At 41.0% G+C, this 18,743-nt stretch overlaps 1 protein-coding gene across 2 annotated transcripts in view; it reads right to left on the bottom strand.

Moving 5' to 3' along the window:
* Sp1 (Sp1 transcription factor) overlaps positions 1-18,420 on the bottom strand; it is a 30,260-nt gene extending 11,840 nt beyond the window's left edge. The window contains exons 1-3 of one of the 2 annotated variants that reach the window (XM_074083487.1): positions 18,318-18,420; positions 16,896-17,047; positions 15,070-16,582 (exon numbers count right to left, since the gene is read on the bottom strand). In XM_074083487.1, coding sequence (XP_073939588.1) covers positions 15,070-16,582; positions 16,896-17,033 — 1,651 coding nt within the window. In that variant the 5' untranslated portion in view covers positions 17,034-17,047; positions 18,318-18,420. Of the gene's footprint in view, positions 1-15,069; positions 16,583-16,895; positions 17,048-18,099; positions 18,224-18,317 lie in introns of those variants that run through there. The other variant, XM_020160263.2, reaches the window with a different exon arrangement.
* Between the last annotated feature and the right edge of the window lie 323 nt (positions 18,421-18,743).

Here is an 18,743-nt window from a genome sequence, read left to right as displayed (position 1 = left end):
ATACGAACTGCCAACAAAGCATCAACATCACACTAGAATTTGTTGCCCGCCCCTTTTAATAATAATTTGAGAAAATAACAGTTTAATCTTAAAATGTGGTACTGGTTAAGCAATGAGATAAATTAAAAGATTTTCCTTTCAATGATGAAAGTAACTAGAAAGCCAGAAACACAGTATAAATGACAATCTTCCTCAGTTCAGTGGTTGCCTCTAGCATCAGTTTCTGAAAGAGCTATCGCTGTTACACACTTTGTTTTCTCAGAGTGAAGAAGTATATTGAAGTCATGATCGTCCCAAGAAGATCAGCAAGTCAAAACCCTATCCTCCTATGACAAAAAATTTGAGCAATACTAAAATAAGATGAAATAAAGACTTCCTCAGTCGCTGATGGAATAGTTTAAGTGGTAGAGTGCCTACCTAGCAAATGTGAGGAGGCCCTAAATTCAAATCCCAGTACTACCCACCAAAAACAAAAAAAGAATGTCTTAGAGCTGGGTGCTATGGCTCAAGCCTGTAATCCTAGCTACTTGGGAAGCAAAGACTGGGGAGGATTGCAGTTCCAGGCCAACCTGGTCAAAAAGTTTGTGATAACCCATCTGAACCAATGATTGGGTGCTGTGGCCTGTGTCTATTATCCCCAGCCATGCAGTGAAGCACAAACAGGAGGACTGAGGTCTAGGCCTGCCTGAACCCTATCTCAAAAATAATTAACACAACAAAGAAGGGCTGGGAAGTGGCTCAAGTGATACTGGGGATTGAACCAAGGTGTCTGCACACTAAGCAAGTACTCTAACATTCTCAGGAACTTTTATTTCTCTTTATTAGCATATATTAATTGTACAAATGAACTTCATTGTGGTATTTCTAAACATGCATATAATGTACTTTGATTAAATTCACCCCTTTACTACTCTTTCTACGCCCTCCCCTTTTTTCCCCCAGTACTGGGGCTTAAACTCAGGGCCTTTATCTTGAGCCACTCCACAAGCCAAGTTTTTTGTCATAGGGTTTTTCAAGATAGGATCTCAAGAATATCTGTCCAGGCTAGCTTTGAACTGCAATCCTCCTGATCGCTGCCTCCTGAGTAGCTAGGATTATTTTGGTGGTACCACTCCCTTCACTCTCTACTTTCAACCCCCACCCCCAAGAGTTACCCTCCTTTACATTCATGTCATTCTTTTTTTTTTTTTTTTTTTTTACATCTAGATTCTGCATATGAGAGAAGGCACAGTTATTTTTTTTGTTGTTTTTTTGGGACTAGGGTTGAACTCAGGGCTTCCCTCTTGCAAAGCAGGTTCTCTACTGCTTGAGCCATACCTCCAGTCCATTTTGTTCCGGTTATTTTTGGAGATGGGTATCTCTCTATTTACCCAAGGCTGGCCTCCAACTGCAATTCTCTGGATTTTAGCTTCCTAAGTAGCTAGGATTATAGGTATGAGTCACTGGTGCCTGGCCAAAAATGATTTTAAAAAATTTTTTATTACTTTTTTTTTGTTGTTGTTATAGCCCAGGCTGGCCTTGAACTTAGGATCCCCTGCCTTGGCCTTCCAAGTGCTGAATTACTACAGCATGCCACCATATCCAGCTCCATGTGGTTCTGGAATTTGAATCAGGGCTTCATGCTTGATAGGCTTGAGCCGCTCCACCAGCCAGATTTTTTTACTTTTAATGTCCAACAGTTTTTAGATTGTGTCTCAGTTGGCCATTCTGGGTTAATTTCCACAGGAATAATTTGGGGAAGTTTTCTTTCTTTCCAGTGGCTTTGGTTTTCTTCCTTGGAGATGGTTCCTTTGAAGACTTTTTTTGTTTGTTTAATCTGTGGTACTGGGGATTGATCTCAGGGCCTACAGCTTTCTAGACAAATGCTCTACCACCATGCCTCCCAGCACTGAAGACTGGTCCTGTTTGTATTTCCTATTTTCTTTCAATTTTACTTTTCTCTTATTCTAAAAGCTACCTTCTTTTCTACTACATATACCTTTTGTTCTCATTTTATCTTAAAATTAGCATGTTAATTGTACAAAGAGGATTTCTTGTGACATTTCCATACTTATAATATACTTTGGTCATATTTACTGTCTTTATTACTCTTTATTATCTTTCCTTCCCCTTTTCTTTTTTTACTGTTGTTTCTTTTCTTTGCACAGCACTGGGGGTTGAACTCAGGGCCTCACTGTGCTCTACCACTTGAGCCACATCCCCAGTCCTTTTGCTTTTAGTTTCTTTTTTAAATTCAATCTCAGGGTAACTTTTGCATGGGGCTAGTCTTGAACTTTGATTCTCCTGCTTCTACCTTTGTAGTAACTGGGATTAAGGATATGCACCTACACGTACAGTTGTTTTTTTTTTTTCTTACGATTTTTAGTGGGTTCCATTCTGTTTTTAGACATGCCTATAGTGTTACTTTGCTCACATAACCCCCCCATTACCCTCTCCTTTCCCTCCCTGCTGGTTCCCCATTCTAAAGAGTACCCCCAAACTTATTTCTTGCAAACTTTCCTGACAATACAGAATTATCAGATCATTATGCATTACATGATTAATTTTAAGGTTTTACTTTGTATACTTAAACTTACAGTCCTAAAAAAAATGTGTGTGTGTATATATATATTTTTTTTCTTTAAATTTTACCTCTACAATACCCTATGCCATATGAATTTCAAAAGAACAGGCTACAGAAATGTTTGTCAGTTATAAACTGCCTATTATTCCAGATAATATATTAGGCTCGGAAAACTCAAAGATTCAGTTCTTGCTGTTGAAGAACTTATAGTTTACTAGAGAAGAAAGGAACACATAATTCCAATATAATATGATAAATGTTAATAGAAAAGGGTGAATTTGATCAATATCACACTTTAAGCACTTTATTTATGCTAATAAAAATGTCTTAAAATGTTAACATATAAGACATTCAAAAGGTTTTACCACTGAAAGAGCTCATTTCCCCAGCCTGGAATTTCATAGACTTCCTAAAAGAGCTAACATTTGGGCCAAACTTTAAAGAACATGGAAAAGTTAGGTAGGTAAAGAATGAAGGCAAAAGAAGGGTGGTCCAGGCAGAGGAACACAGCAGAGTAAAGGTAGTGGTAGCTCAGGTCTATGTAATCCCAGCTAGTCCAGAGGTGAGGACTGAGAGGCCAGCCTAGGCAAAGGAAAATTAACAAGACCCCATCTCAATCAATAACTGGGTAAGGTGGCTCATGCATATAATCCCAACCACGTGGGAAGTATACATAGGAGGACTGAGGTCTGAGGCCAACCCAAGCAAAAAGTATGGGACCCTACCTGAAAAATAACTAAAGCAAAAAGGGTTGGTGGAGTGTCTCAAGTGACTCAAACAATGTATACACATGTAAGAAAATGATAAAGGAAAGGAGGAAAAAAAAAAGAAAGAATACAATAAGGGGGCTGGCAGAGTGGCTCAAGTATTAGAACACCTGCCTAGGAAGCATGAGGCCTGAGCTTAAACCCCAGTACCACCAAAAAAAAAAAAAAGAGAGAGAGAAAATACAGTAAGTTTGTTTTAGTAAAAGGAGAGTGATAAAAGAGAAAGTGGTAAAATTAATTTTGAATTTATTTTACACCTCCATCATTTCCTTGAATAAGAGGAGAAATGAACACAAGCAACCTTCCCAATCTTTGGGTTTTAATCAGGTTCTTTTGACTGATCTTTGGATTGCCCATATCCATCAAGTGACATTTTAAAATTACTGAGAACCTCTGACACTTTAAGAACAATTACAGTATACTGCAGTGTACTATTATGGTGCTGTTTACAAACCTAGGTTTGAATCCTGTTTTAACCACTTATTAGCTAAGTAACTTCTCTGAGCCTTAGTTTCTTCAATAGCAAGGAGGATATAATTAAGATTTAATAATAAAGTTAATGTTAAGCATATCTGGTACTGCTCCTGGTATATCAGTGATTTACTAATCACTGTATATCAGGAAAAATAACAGGCCTTAATGTACTTTCAGTATTTTTTCTTCCAACTAAGCCGGGTGCCAAAGACTCACACCTGCAATCCTAGCTACTCAGGAGGCAAAGACCAGAAGGATTGAGGTTCAAAGCCAACCTGGGCAAATAGTTTTCAAGACCCTATCTCAAAAAAAACCCCATCACAAAAATGGGGATCATGGAATGGCTCAAGGTGAAGGCCCTGAGTTCAAACACCAGAACTGTAAAAAGAAAAAAACAACAACTATATGTGTGTGTAACTTTCCTATCCACAGTATGTTAATTTCACTAAGGAATCTTTTTCCCCCCTTGGGAGTCCTTTGTAACACCAAATTCAATCACTGATAATATTTTAGTATCAGCAATAAAATACTATACCTGGGTGTTGGAGGCTCACGCCTGTAATACTACCTACTTGAGAGGCTGAGATTGGGAGGAACAAAGGTTCAAAGCCAGTCTGGGGAAACAGTTCTTGATACCCCCATTTCCAAAATAACCAGAGCAGACTGGAGATTTGGTTCAAGCTGTAGACCCATGACTTCAAACTCCAATCCCACCAAAACAAACCAAAAACTATAAAGCAACAATACACAGTAATCCACCATTTTGTTTTTCATCATTGAATTTGACATTGAAAAAAGGATAGTAAGTACAAGAAATTTCGGGTTGTAACTTAATCCCCATGAAAAAAATAGCTTGGGGGCTTGGAAGCATGACTCAAGAAGAAGAATGCCTGCCTAGCAAGAGTAAAGCTGAGTTCAAACTCTAATACCACCAAAAAAAAGAAAAACTTGAAGTTGATTAGTAATATAGAAATAACTGTTCTGGCCGGATGCTGGTGGCTCATGCCTGTAATCCTAGCTACTTAGAAAGCTACAAGCAGTAGGATGAATGTGTGAGGCCAACCCAGGCAAACAGTTTTTACTACCCATCTCCAAAATAACCAGAGCAAAATGAACTGGAGGTGTGGCTGAAGCAGTAGAGTACCTGCTTTGCAAGTGTGAAACCCTGAGTTCAAACCCCAGATCAACCCAAATTGAAAAAAAAAAAAAAGAAAGATAAGCCAGGCAAGATGACTCACGACTATAACCCTAGCAACTCAGGAGGCAGAGATTAGGAGGATCTTGCTTTGAGGCCAGCTTGGGCCAACAGTTCCAAGACCCTGTCTTGAAAATACCCAACACAAAAAAGGGCTGGTGGAGTGGATCTAGTTTACAGCACCTGCCTATCAAGCATGAAGCCCTGAGTTCACAAACCTGTACTACCAAAAAAAATAGGAAAATGAGGTGTCTTTTTGAGGGAAGGGGTAGTGCTGAGACTGAAACTGAGCTTCTATTACCAAAGCTTCGGAACCTTAAAAAAAAAAAAAAAAAAATGGTACAGAGAATCAAACTCCAGGGCCTTGCACATGCCTGGGAAGAGCTCTACCAATGGGCTGTATCCCTAGCCCACATGTGGTCTATTTCTTAAGTTTAAGTGCCTACTTCTAAAATAAGGCACATCTAGATTATGTGATAAAATATTTTGCAATACTTCCATTTTGGTTATTGCAATAAAAATTTTAAGACTAAAAAAAAAAGATTTTAAGACTTAAGCCAAGTAGCTATCAGAATATTTTCAGGTATAAATGAAAGAGTCATCAGCAATTTAAGTCAGATGCTTTGAATTTGCTGCACACTGCAGTTTTAAATAATATAATGTAGCCAGGAGCAGATCCAGGCCTGTATTCCCAACATTTAGGGAGACAGAAGCAGAATTGCTAAATTCAGGCCAGCTTCCAGACCATGTATCGAAAAGAAAAGAAAAAGGAAAAAAGGGAATTACAGCTCTGACCAGTCACTGGCAAAAAGAACAATTACCATTACACCAGGATGCTTAGTTGGCTATGTTAAAGTTTCCTAAGCATCAACATAAATTAGAGATAGAAATCCCATTGTCTGGATAAGAAACAGTCATTTTCTGAGCCTTGGGGTGGGAGAGTCAATGAATAATTCCAACAAAGGGAAATGCTTTCCAGTAATAAACCGTTTTTGCTTTCTGTAGTCATTACACACCAATAATTAAAAACAGGATTATTGGGCATAGTATTTCACACCTATAATCCCAGTACTTGGAAGGCTGAGGTAAGCAGACAGGCTATACCTCAGGCTGGTGAGTTCCAAGCCAGCCTGAACTGCATACAGAGCGAGGCAGAGGCCAGTCCATGCTATAGTGAAAACCTGCCTCAAAACAAAAGCAGTAGCAAAAGCAAAAGGACAGGAGCATGGCTCAATGATAAGTACTTGCCTAACAAACCCAGGACCCTGGGGAGTTCATTCCCCAGTACTGCAAGTAAGTAGATAAATAAACAAATAAAATACCAGGGAGGTAAGCAGTTAACAGTTACCTAAGAATAATGACTTATCTTTAAAAGCATGCTCAAACATGTGTATGTCATGATGATTTTTTCTTGTGCAATCCTAAGCTTAAGATCCTAAACTTAAGATTCCAATCTTAAGTTTCAACTCTTAGCTCCATTTTAAGCAACTTACTTTACAATTAGCCAAGATTTAAATAAAATATAATCAGCTGGATATCAGCCATAGTGTACTTGTCTCATTTAGGTTAAGAAATTAGGAAAAAAGAAAACTGCTCAGATAAAAAAAGTTTAAAATGAGGGCTGGAACTACAGTTCAGTGATAAAACACAAGAGCAAGGTCCTGAGTTCTATCAAAAAATAAATAAATGAAAGACACTTAAAATGTAGTTTTGACAAAAAACACAGTGGGGAAAAATGAGTTTTTAAAAGAAATGTCTGTTTACAGGCACTAACAGCAAAGGTACAAAAAATGTAGGTTCAAAATATACTTTCTAAAATATTAAACACAGAATTATCATATGTTCTTACAAAGTTAATTCAAAGCAGAATCTTCTTTTCTTTCTTTCTTCTTTTTTTTTGGTGGTAATGAGGTTAGAACTCAGGGCCTCATGGTTGCTAGGCAGGTGCTCTACCACTTGAGCCACACTCCCAACCCCAAAAACAGAATCTTGATTATTTACATACCATATTCATAGCAGCAATATTCACAGCAGCAAAGAGGTGGCAACCCATAAGTCTACTGAGGCATGACTAAATTAGTAAAATGAAGTGTGTGTATGTATATGTGTATAAAATATTACTTAGCCTTAAGAAGAGGTATCTGCATTGAGGATACAGCTCAGTGGAAGAATGCCTGTTGAGCATGTGTATTTACTACCTAGCACCACAAAAAAAGGGGAAAAAAAAAATTCTGTCACATGCTAGAATATGAATGAACACTAAGGGCATTGTGCTAAGTGAAATAAGGCAGTCACAAAAATGTAAATAAAGCATGATTTTACTTACATGAGGTATTTAAAATAGAAAAATTTGTAGAAACAACATGTAGAACGGTAACTGTCAGGGGCTGTAGGGAGGGAAAATGAAAATTTGAAACTCTGTGTGTATGTGTGGTGTGTGTGGTTCTAGGGATAAGACCTAGGGCCTTAAGCTTGCCAGGAAAGTGCTCTAGCACTGAGCTATACCTCCAGCCTGCCATTTTTACTTTTTTTTTGATGGCCATACTACATAGCCCAAACTCCCTTCAATCTGCTGATTGGGATTACAGCACTCTGTAATCTCCAGAGTGCTGAGATTATAGATGTGTAACACCAGGCCCATCAGTTTCTCATTTGAGCCCACTGGGAGCAATTTCATTACAAAGTGTAAGAGTATTCAGTAACCACCTTAATATATCGTAAGTATGTGTGAATTTTTTTTCTTCCTTTTTTTTCTCCATTATTTCCAACAAGGAAATCCTTTTTTTTAAGGTGCTGGGACCAAACCCACACCTCTCACATACTTACTAAAGTATTCTTAATACTGAGCTTTACCCTACTGCCCCTGGATAAATTGTTTTAAGTATTTGAAATGCAGAAGGTAGGGAAAGCAAAGTCCTGAAGGAAATTTCCAGCATAACATGGAAAACAGATGTGGAACAATAAGGAGATAAAACCTGTTACAATGTCTCAAGTTTATTCAGGGAAAGTAAGAAAGAATAGGCAGGAAAACATGTTATATCTTCCTCAATATAACCCTCTAGATATCCCTCCCTCCCTCCCTCCCTCTCACATACACACACACAGAATAGGCAGGAAAACATATCTTCCTCAACATAACCTCCTAGATACACACCCACCTCCACCCACCTCTCTCTCTCTCTCTCTCTCTCTCAACCGCCCCCCTAGATACACACAACCCCACCCACCCACCTCTCCCTCTCTCTCTCTCTCTTTCTCTCTCTCTCTCACACACATACACACCCTCCCCCTCTCTGTTGCCAGGCTCCATGCCTATAATCCTAACTACTCAGGAGGCTGAGATCAGGAGCATCTGGGTTTGAAGTCAGCCCAGGCAAATAGTTCTCAAGACCCTATCTTGAAAAACCCATTCACAAAAAACGGGCTGGTGGAGTGGCTCAAGGTGTAGGCCCTGAGTTCAAACTCCAGTACTGCCAAAAACACAGAAAGAAAAAAAAAGACCTGTGTCACTTTTTAAAATGTCAAGAACCTGCTGGCAAGTCAATGAATCTTTCTACATCTTAGATTCTGTCAAAATGAAAGCACTGGAGAAGATAAAAACTTCTCGCCCTAGCAATCTTTTTTTTTTTTTTTTTTTTTAATGGCACTGGGGTTTGAACTCAGGGCCTCACACTTGGTAGGCAGGCACTCTTACTGTTTGAACCACTCTGCCAGCTCGCTCTAGCAGTCTCACATTTAACAACTATAACCATGGATGGATGGTCTGGTTTGACTGCATTATGGTTTTTTTTTTTGGGGGGGGGGAGGGAAGAACACTTAAACTTTTTAAGCCATCAAACCAGGGTCATACACAGGGAAAACATACTTAATAATTTGAAAAGAGCCATCTCAACAGCATTTAACCTAATTGAGATTATTTGTAGCAAACATTTGCCTTCCTGTGAAAACCAGTAATATGTGTTGTATTTTTTTCAATTTTCAGACTTACATATTAGCCTAATTCTTTCATCTCTTTAAATATCAAGTTTTTGTCTTGACCTACTTATTTTATATTTTAACTCTTTCAAAAGAGTTAAACTATTTTTTTTGTGCATAGGTGAGAAGGCAGATTCACAGAAAGTTAGATATGCAGATCCAAACTTGTCAAACAAGTAATACTGCCCAGATTCCATAAACCATTCACAGTTTAAAAACCATTGAAGCACAAATGCAAATTCAAATTATAACTCAGATTTGCAACCAACTCGCGAAAGATTCGCTTAAAAACTTTCTACACAGTCAGGTGTCAGTGGTTCAAGCCTGTAATCCCAGCTACTCAGGAGGCAGAGATCAGGAGGATCAAGGTTTCAAGCCAGCCCAGGCAAACAGTTCAAGAGACCCCATCTCAAAAAAAACCCATTATTAGAAAAGGGCTGGTGGAGTGGCTCAAGGAGTAGGCCCTGAGTTCAAACCCCAGTACTGCCAAAAAAATAAATAAATAAAACTTTCTACAAAAACATTTTCAGAGGGGTTGGGGATTTAGCTCAGTGGAGGAGTGCTTGCCTGGCAAGTGCAAGGCCCTGAGTTCGGTCCCCAGCACCGAAAAAAAAAAAAAAAAAGCACAAAATAAACTCAAGATAATAAACTTTAAAAAAAAAAAAAAAACATTTTCAGGGTCTTCTAAAGAACTCATAAAATAATATTAACAATATACTCATATTATGAGTAAATACATACTAAAATAATTCTTTAGCACACCAGGCTCTATCTATTGCTAGATGTTTCATCTTTTCTCTTTCTTTTTCTTCTTTTCTTGTCTTGTTTTGTTCTGTTCTGTTGGGTTTGTTTGGTTTTTGAGAGAGGGTCTCACTTACGTAGCCCAGACAAACTCAAGATCCTCCTGTCTCTGCCTCATGAGTGCTGCCATTATAGCAGGCCACCAGCCTGGCTATAATGCAGCTTTTATACAGATGTCTACATTATACTTCAAAACACTGACAAAGAAGGGAAAACAAAACAGAATGAATAAGCATAATTAAATTTACATGCTACTTTACAAAACAGAATTAAAGGGAAAGGCGAGTTGGGCACAACAGCTGGAACCTATATTCCCAGCTACTAGGAAGTCTGAGTCAGGAGAGCTCACTTCAGCCCTGGAGCTTGAGTCCAGCCTAGGCAACAAAACAAGATTCTGTCTCCAAAAAATAACAATGATTATGATGATGAAATAATAAAAAAGGAGAGATATGCGAACAGGAAAGACCAAACTTTTCTGAAACACTAAGCGCTCTTGTGTTCCTGTTACTTAATTAAGAATTAAAATGGCCATATTGCACAAGGCAACATGATTTAACAATGACATCATTCAGAAAAAGCCACTGGAATGAATAAATAGGAGTAACTGAAAATGTCTGAAGATTTCCCATAGCCCACTGATTTTCAAATCAAGCAAGGTTCTAAAGGAGACCTTTTATATATAAATGAAAATCACCATTTAAAAAGCACTACAACCCCCTAAGAAACAAATATAATATTAGCGGACAAAAGATTCAAAAACAGTTGGGAGTACTTGACAAAATACATTAGTTAAAAATAAAAGGTCTCTCATATTAACCTTCTCCACTAAAATGATCATTCTGAAGACATTTTAGCAATCTAAAACTATTTATTACTAACATTCACATGCAGTAATTTAAAACACAACCTTCTAGCAAATTAGGTCTCAGCAATCTGATCCCATGTTTAATGACACTGGTGGAAAACCAATCCTGTATCACATTCAACTTAACTTCTAAGACAAAAAAATTTTCCCAACCCTAATAAAACTTAGCAGATGTGAAATTTTTCTTTTTAGTGCCTGAAATTTTCTTCTTGAGAGTAGCCATCAAGGATATATATTCTATTCTCATGTCAAAACCCAACCCTACATTCTTTATTAGGCAGAAATCCCAAGAAGTCATCCAAACTCAAGTTTTCACCCCCCCTCCCCAAAATCCCAACTGCAAGTTGAGTACTTAGTAGAGGCAAAGAAAAATCCGAAGCTTTAAACTGGGGAGAACAACTGAAGAACTGTGAGAGCGAGGCTACAAAATCAGAAGGAAAGGTGTTGATAGAAAAAGGAAAGAAAAAAACCCTAAGAACCCCATAGATCATTTCACTGAAACTAAGCTCAGTTAACTGGGTGGTCCTTTCTTCACTACCAGCCAACAGGAAGAGAGCCATGAAAAACAAAGTAACACAGAGGTAGCAGGTTTATTTTGGTTTTACTTTAGTAGGCTGGGGGCGTGGCTCAAGTGGTGGAGTGCTTGCCTAGCAATCCCAAATCTGTGAGTTCAATCCCCAGTACAGCCAAAGAACTAAATTTGTGTCTTATGTTCAGCAAACAGAACAAAAGTCAACAGAAGGGCTGAAGGTGTGGCTCAAGTGGTAGAGTGCCTGCTTTGCAAGCATAAAGTCCTCAGTTCAAACCCCAGTCCCACCAAAAAAAAAAAAGGAACTTGGTAATAAAAGCCATTTTATAAAAAAAAAAAAAAGTCAACAGAAAATGTTACATTTAAAAAATGATTTTTAAAAATAATAAAGGTAAACAAATTAAGTGAGCACCACAAAAGCTGTTGTTTCCCACAACCAAGTAATAATACCTCATTTTGTAGGGCAGTGTGTTTGTATGTTTTACAATATGATTTCACATTTAATGCACCTTCTACCACATTATGCATAACCAAGAGGTTGAAAGTATTCAACAGGTTTGATTTCTTCAGTAAAATAACTATAAACGGGGATAAAATGAGATACTCTGTAGCACTCAGGTAACAGCTGCAAAGTATAAACTTCTAGGAAATTATTTTATTATCTTTCATTAAGGATAAAGTCTGATTAATTAAAGGGAGGGAAAAAGTTACCCAATTATGTTTAGCCAGAAAAAAAGGAAAGCTGTATCTTCAAAAGTCTTGTTAATGAAGCAAACAATATTAACTCTCACAAAATGGCCTTTCAATGTCTCATTTGTGAATCTCAAACTGCTGGTACCTTACAGAAATGCATGTACTTTCTTGAGCCCAGGAACCATCAATAACAACTAGGTAGCCCTATCTTATGACAAATTAAATGGCAGACTTCCCCACAGCATGATTTAGTAATGAAAATAACCCACAACGGTTCTCTAAAGTGTACGTTATAAACCTTTTAGAAATTGCAAGAATCCAAATTATTAGCTGAAAGAATTCCACAGTCTTGCTCTCTTCTGAAGAAAATCAAAACTGTTGAATAAAACAACTGAACAGCAAACAGAAAACAAACATGTTGGTGTAGATTATCCAGAAAGACTCCATTTCTACTTCCACAATTTTTAGACAACACCTAGAGCACTGAATCTTAAAAAAAAAAAAGCAAAAACACTTCTTGTAAAACATTTTAACATGATTTCTCAGGTCCAGAGTTAAAACTAACAGGAATCCCCTAGAGTAAGAGAACTAACCTCAAGATGCAGCTCTAGCTATTGGCAAGTCACTGAAGCGCTTCTCGCCATACCTCAATTTCATCATCCAGAATAAGGCAGTTGTACTAGATTACTTTTAGGTTCCCTTCCAGTTCTAACTTTCTACTCCAAGATCTCCCTTTCATTAAGACTATTACTGTTTTGTTAACAGTCAAAATGTTATTTTAGCAGAGGACTGGTGGCTTACATCTGTAATTCTAGCTACTTGGGAGGCTGAGATTGGGAGGATTGAAATTCGGGGCCACCCCAAGCAAATAGTTCTTGTCACTCCATCTCCAAAATAACCAGAGCAAAATGGACTGGAGGTGTGGCTCAAGCAGTAGAGCACCTGGTTTGCCAGTGCAAAGCCCCCAGTTCAAACCCCATCCCACAAAAAACTAAAAAATAAATGTAGTCATTTTAAATACAAGAATTTAAGCAGACTCTTTCCCTGCCCCACCAAGAGTTTCCAAAATTGCAGCAGACAGGAAATGTTTGCCTATTTGTTATCCCCACTTATATAAGATCTGATCTAAATGGAATGAGAACTCTATAACAAAAGTATACAATTCATGAACCCACATATATTCCAACAGAACTATAATTTCAGTGATATTAAACTATTTTCAAAAGTAATTTGTACGTATCATGGCAGAATATAAAAATGTCTATAGAGCCAGGAATGGTGGCATGTACCTATCCTCTCAGCTACTTGAGAGGCTAAGGCAGGAGTATCACTTGATCCCCAGAGTTTGAGGCTAACTCAAGCAACAGAACATAGTGACATCCCGTCTCAAAAACAAAAATGTATTCTTTTATTGTGCTTTATTAAAGATTAGCTTCATATGATGGCTTTTTGTTTGAGACAGGGACCCAGACAAGCTGCTTAGAACTCATGACCATTCTGCCTCAGCCTCAGATGCTGAGATTATAGACATTTGGCACCATGCCCAGCCATGCAATGGATTTTAAAGTGGCAAACTCTAAATAAGCTTATTTTATTTTATGGCTATGTTTTTAATTTAAATTAGTCAACGTAGTTTAAAACCAAATACTGACTATTGTGGTCAACTCATTCAACATGCATTTCCCTTCAATGTTCTCCTTATTTTGAATTCCTCTCAACCTCACCTCTCCACTTCATTCCATACCCTTTCTCCACTCCCTTTCTTTCTCCTCCCTTTCTAAGTTCTGTGTATGACAAACTTTAACAGCAATCTAAAAAGTCCTCCTCCACCTAGGAAGTATCAGAATCACCTACAAAGTTTATTAAACATATATATTAGTGTGAGAAGTGACACAACAATTGCTTTAAACTAAATAGGAGGAGGCTGGGCATGGTAGTCCACACTTGTAATTCCAGCCCTTGGGAGGTAGAGGCAGGAGGATTGTGTGTCCAAGGCCAATGTGGCCACCTAGAAAGTACTGGGCCAGGCCAGTGTCTCAAAAACAGAGCCTGAGCTACACAGCAAGACCCTGTCTCATAAACCCAAGGACTGGGGATGTAGCTGAACGTCAGAACACTACATGTACAAGGCCCTGGGTTAGATTCCCAGCACTGCAAAAAATAAGTAAATAAAAAATTAGCTACTTTAAAACAAACAATTAACCAGCTTATACAGAATGTGGAATGTTCTAGTTAACTAAAGATTAACCAGGAATGGCTGGGGATAAAGCTCAGTGGTAGAGCACCTGCTTAACATGCAAGACGTCAAAAAAAAAAAAAAAAAGTTTAACCAGGGAACTTACTTTGTTGAAAAAAAATCTTTCTAAACTCCATTAGATCAAGATCATTTTTTTTTTTCCCTCAATTAGGAGCCAACTCATGAGAATTACCTGATTATTTAATGACTCTTCTACAAACAAGTCAAGTTCCATCATAAATTTATCTTTTTGGTGGTACTGAGGTTTGAACTCAAGGGCCTCACGGTGCTAGATAGGCACTCTACCACTCGAACCACATCACTAATTTTTAACCTATGTGGCCCATAGACCAAAGAAGACCCTAGATCTAAGACTGGTCTTACAATTTTTATTTTTTATTTTAAATTTTTTCTAGTGCTGGGTGTCACCAGGGCTTCACACATACTAAACAAATGCTCTACCATACAGCTACAACCCCAGCCCTACTTTTACAATTTTTTTTTTCTTTTGTGGTACTAGAGTTTAAATTTAGGGCTTCAGGCTTGCAAACCAGGCACTCTTACCACTTGAACCATATCCCCAGCCCATGGTTTTACATCTTTAAAAGAATGGAAATATATATATAACTGAGATCATATATGGACTACAAGGCATAAAATCTTTATTATGTGACAATTCACAGAAAATGTAACCACCTTTATTCTATAGTACCAAGAAACTTGGAGTACGGAGACCACAGGACACTGGCCACAAGTGCTCTTTTCTCATCAGATTTACTGAAAAGAAATTTCCATTAATTCAGTTCCATATACTTAAATAAAATCACTGCTATTTTTCTAATTTGCTTGCCTAAATGATTAGTCCTTGAGAAAACACCATCCCCAAAGGCTCTATTCCCGACTTTAGATTCAGTATTTTCAGCTAAGTGCTAGAGTTAGTCTTAATAAATGAAAAAGACTGCAAGCCTTACCTGGGGTATTTGCTATAGCCAACGGCAGGCCTGGAAGCTGGTGCACCTGGATCCCTGAAGTACCCAAAGCACTGAGGTTTATGGTCTGGAGGCCTGGCATGGAGGAGAGTTGAGCAGCATTCACAGTGACTGTGCCAGCAGGGATGGAGGCAGCTGAGGCAATGGGCGTAAGTGTGGTGTTGCTGCTGCTAGTTTGTCCCAAGGAAACACCCTGCATTGGGGCCAAGGTGATTGTCTGGGCCTGTGGATTCTGAACTTGGAGGTTCTGCAGCTGAAGAGTCTGCCAGCTAACCTGTCCATTAGGTCCCACTGTTGGTGTCCGGATGATGATGGGGCCAGAGTTTGGAACAGCCTGAAGCTGGAGATTCTGAAGGGTTTCCTGGGAAATAGCTTGAGTTGTAAAGGTCTGTCCTGACAGTGGTGCTGCTTGGAGGGCCTGAAGAGCCTGTCCTCCTTGAACTAGCTGAGGCTGAATAAGAATTTGTTGTTGCTGTGTCTGCTGGTTTTGCTCTCCTTCTTTTTGCTGACTTGCTTGCAGTGAACCTCCAGATGTCTGGCTCTGTTGGATATTCAGAGCATCAGACCCCTGTAGCCCACTGACCCTCTGGGTTGTCTGACCTTGAGAGCTGGTCCCTGATGATCCGCTGGTGGTGAAGTTCATAATTCCCATGTTGCTGGTGGTAGTAGTTGTTGAGTAGCTATTGGCATTGGTGAAAAAGGAGCTGGAACTGGCTTGTGATGACACCAAGCTGGCAGAACTGATGGCAGTCCCTGAGGTGACAGGCTGTGAGCCACTCTCCTGGGACCCAGAGCTGCTTATCGTGACTGCCTGAGAGCTGGGAGTCAAGGTGGCTGCAGAAACGCTGTTGACAGGTAGCAAGGTGATATTCCCATTCAGGGCCACCGGTACATTGGTCACATACTGGGTCTGTCCTGAGAGCACATTATTAGCCAGGCCTTGAAGAGGGACAGCCTGCTGGAGGAGGTTTGGCATAGCAGCAATGATGTTGCCTCCGCTTCCTCGATTTGTGATGATCTGTTGGTTTGCACCTGGTATAATCTGTATTTGACCAGAACCATCCTGCTGCACTTGGGCTCCAGTGGCAGCAAACTGCAGCTGTTGCCCATCAACGGTCTGGAATTGTGGGATTACTTGATACTGAATGTTAGGCATCACTCCAGGTAGACCTGTCAGAACTTGCTGGTTCTGTAAGTTGGGGGTGGCAGCCACAACATACTGCCCACCAGAGACCGTGCGATTCTTGGAAGACTCACTGCCATTGCTGCCATTGGTACTGTTGCCACTCTGTTCCTTTGAGGTAGGGGTAGCCCCAGAGGAGGAAGAGATGATCTGCCAGCCATTGGCACCCTGTGAAAGTTGTGTGGCTGTGAGGTCAAGTTCACCTGTGCTCCCTGACTGGCTCGGACCCTGGGAGTTGTTGCTGTTTTCATTGGGTGACTCAATTGTGCTGCAGGTTGCTGCCAGCAGAGCCAAAGGGGATGGCTGGGATTCCTGGCCAGAAAACAGGAGAGGAATGGAGTTAGTGACACCCAGCTGCCTGCCTAGGGGGCAGTATACAACAAATAAACAGCAACACAGTGCAGACAAAGAGCAAAAGGCAGAAACAAAAACCTGATTTATGTGTATTGCCGAAATTCTCATGCTTAAGGAATCTCCCAGTCACTTGTCTCTTTGGGCTTACTTCTCTATCTATAAAGTGATTTAGTCTTTTTCTACAAGGCTTTCTCTGAAGGTTAAAGTGATTTCTAAGAATTTTTACATCCTATCAACACCTTGTTCAACTTTGGCTCTGATGATCACTCACCTGCCCTCCTCCTCCACTGCTGCTGCTGCCTGTGCTGCTGCTTCGAGTCTGAGAAAAGGCACCACCACCAGTACCACTGCCCCCGTTATTGCCACCAACTCCTTTTTCAATCTTCACTACTGCAGTCATTTCATCCATAGAATGATCTTGGTCTAAAAAAAAAAAAAAGATAAAAACGTAAAAGTGGGGGGAAGAAAAAGGATGTAGTAAGGAAGCATAAAAGGAGGCTATGACGAAACAGCAATGACTAACAGGAAGGTGAAAGGCGCCAGTGTAAAGAAAATGGATTGGGGCGGGGAGTTCTAAGGCATGCAGTACTTGAACTAGGCTCAATGGTGCCAAACCTGGGACTCAATTTTCCTATGCACACAAAATTAAACTTAAAAAACACTCCAAAAGTGCTTTTGGGATAGGAAAGGTGAGGGGCGGTGGACAATGTTGAAAGGGTTTCAAAAAAAGAAAAAAGTATCCTGAGGAAAAAAAGGAGAAGGGTAAGGAAGGCAAAAACCAACATGTGGGTGGATGGAAAGCTTACTAAAATTAAGGTTAAAAGAGATGGACAAAGAAAAATACAATTGTAAAAAGTAACACCACAGGAAGGGAAAGGGAAAAGGAACAGGTACTGAAGGTGCGAGAGAAACATTTGTGTATACAGGTAAGGGGCTATAGGGGTCCAGGGGCTAGAAACCAGGTTTCGGGGCTAAAAGGGCGGGCCCTAGAAGGAAGGGGCGGTTTCGGGGTGAGGGGCGTGGAAAGGGCGGGACGGTAGGGGGAGGGGAAATCTGCGGGGGTGGGGGGAGGGCCTTGGGGGCAGGCGGCGACCAGAGGGCGGACTGGGGAGGCGGTTGGCCCAGGCGGGGCCTGCACTGCTCGGGCCGCCCCCGTGGTGCCAGCCCCCGGCGGGAGGAGCCTCAGGCGGGCGGCCGAGTAGTGGGGGTTAAGGCCCGTCCCCCGTGGCCGGGGCGGGCAGGGGGCGGGCGAGGCCACGCTGCCCCCTCCCCCGGGGCGGGTGGCCCATCCCCCTCCTGCTCCGAGGCCCCGCCACTGCCCCTTCTCCCTCCCTTCCCTCCGCCCCGGGCGGGACCAAGGCCGCCGCCGCCGCCTCCCGCCCGCCCCCCCTCACGGCGGGGACCGCCCGGTCGGCCCTCGCGCGCGCCCCCTCATTCCCGTTCCACCCCTAAGCTTGGAGTGGACTCATCCTTACCGCTCATGATGGCAGCTGAGGGACGAACTCAAGGGGGTCCTGTCCGGGGGGGTTGGGGGGGGCCGGGAAAAACGCGGACGCTGACGAGGCAAGCGAACCCGGACCGGACAGGGAGGGGGGGGGTTAGGAGGAGGGAGCAGCGCGCCACAAGCCCTGGCTAGGCTCCGCCCCTTCGTTGCTGCCCCGCCCAATGAGGGTGGGGGAAGGGAAGGACTTACAGAAGAAAAGCAGGCAGATTACCCAATGGCAAAATTCGTTCCCCCCGCTAAGGCGTGTAAGACAAAGTTGGCGTGCCTGGGATCCTCCCAGAAAGACCTTCCTCTCAGTTTTAAAAACCAATGAAAGATGCAGGAAGTAAAGATGGGTGGGAGGTGACGACGATAGGCTTGGAAAGAAACCAGTCATCTGCCAGGCGGGCTCCCTGAGAGATGATGATAGGAAGACCTTTGATAGGACTGGCAGAACAACGACCAACCAGAATTCTGGTCATGCCTGGGCAAAGGCCTGGTTGGGAGGAAAGTAAGAAATAGGCCGGAATGGGATAGGATAAAGCTAAAGTAAACCAATCAGAAATCAGGCGGGCAGTTAGGAAAGTTATGATTGGATTAAAGCTGAAAAGAGACGGACTAGGACGCATATTGACG

The sequence above is a fragment of the Castor canadensis genome, chromosome 8 (assembly GCF_047511655.1).
Source record: "Castor canadensis chromosome 8, mCasCan1.hap1v2, whole genome shotgun sequence".
NCBI classification, from domain to species: domain Eukaryota; kingdom Metazoa; phylum Chordata; class Mammalia; order Rodentia; family Castoridae; genus Castor; species Castor canadensis.
The sequence above is the reverse complement of the archived record's forward strand: the minus strand, read 5'-3'. Positions and strand labels throughout refer to the sequence as shown.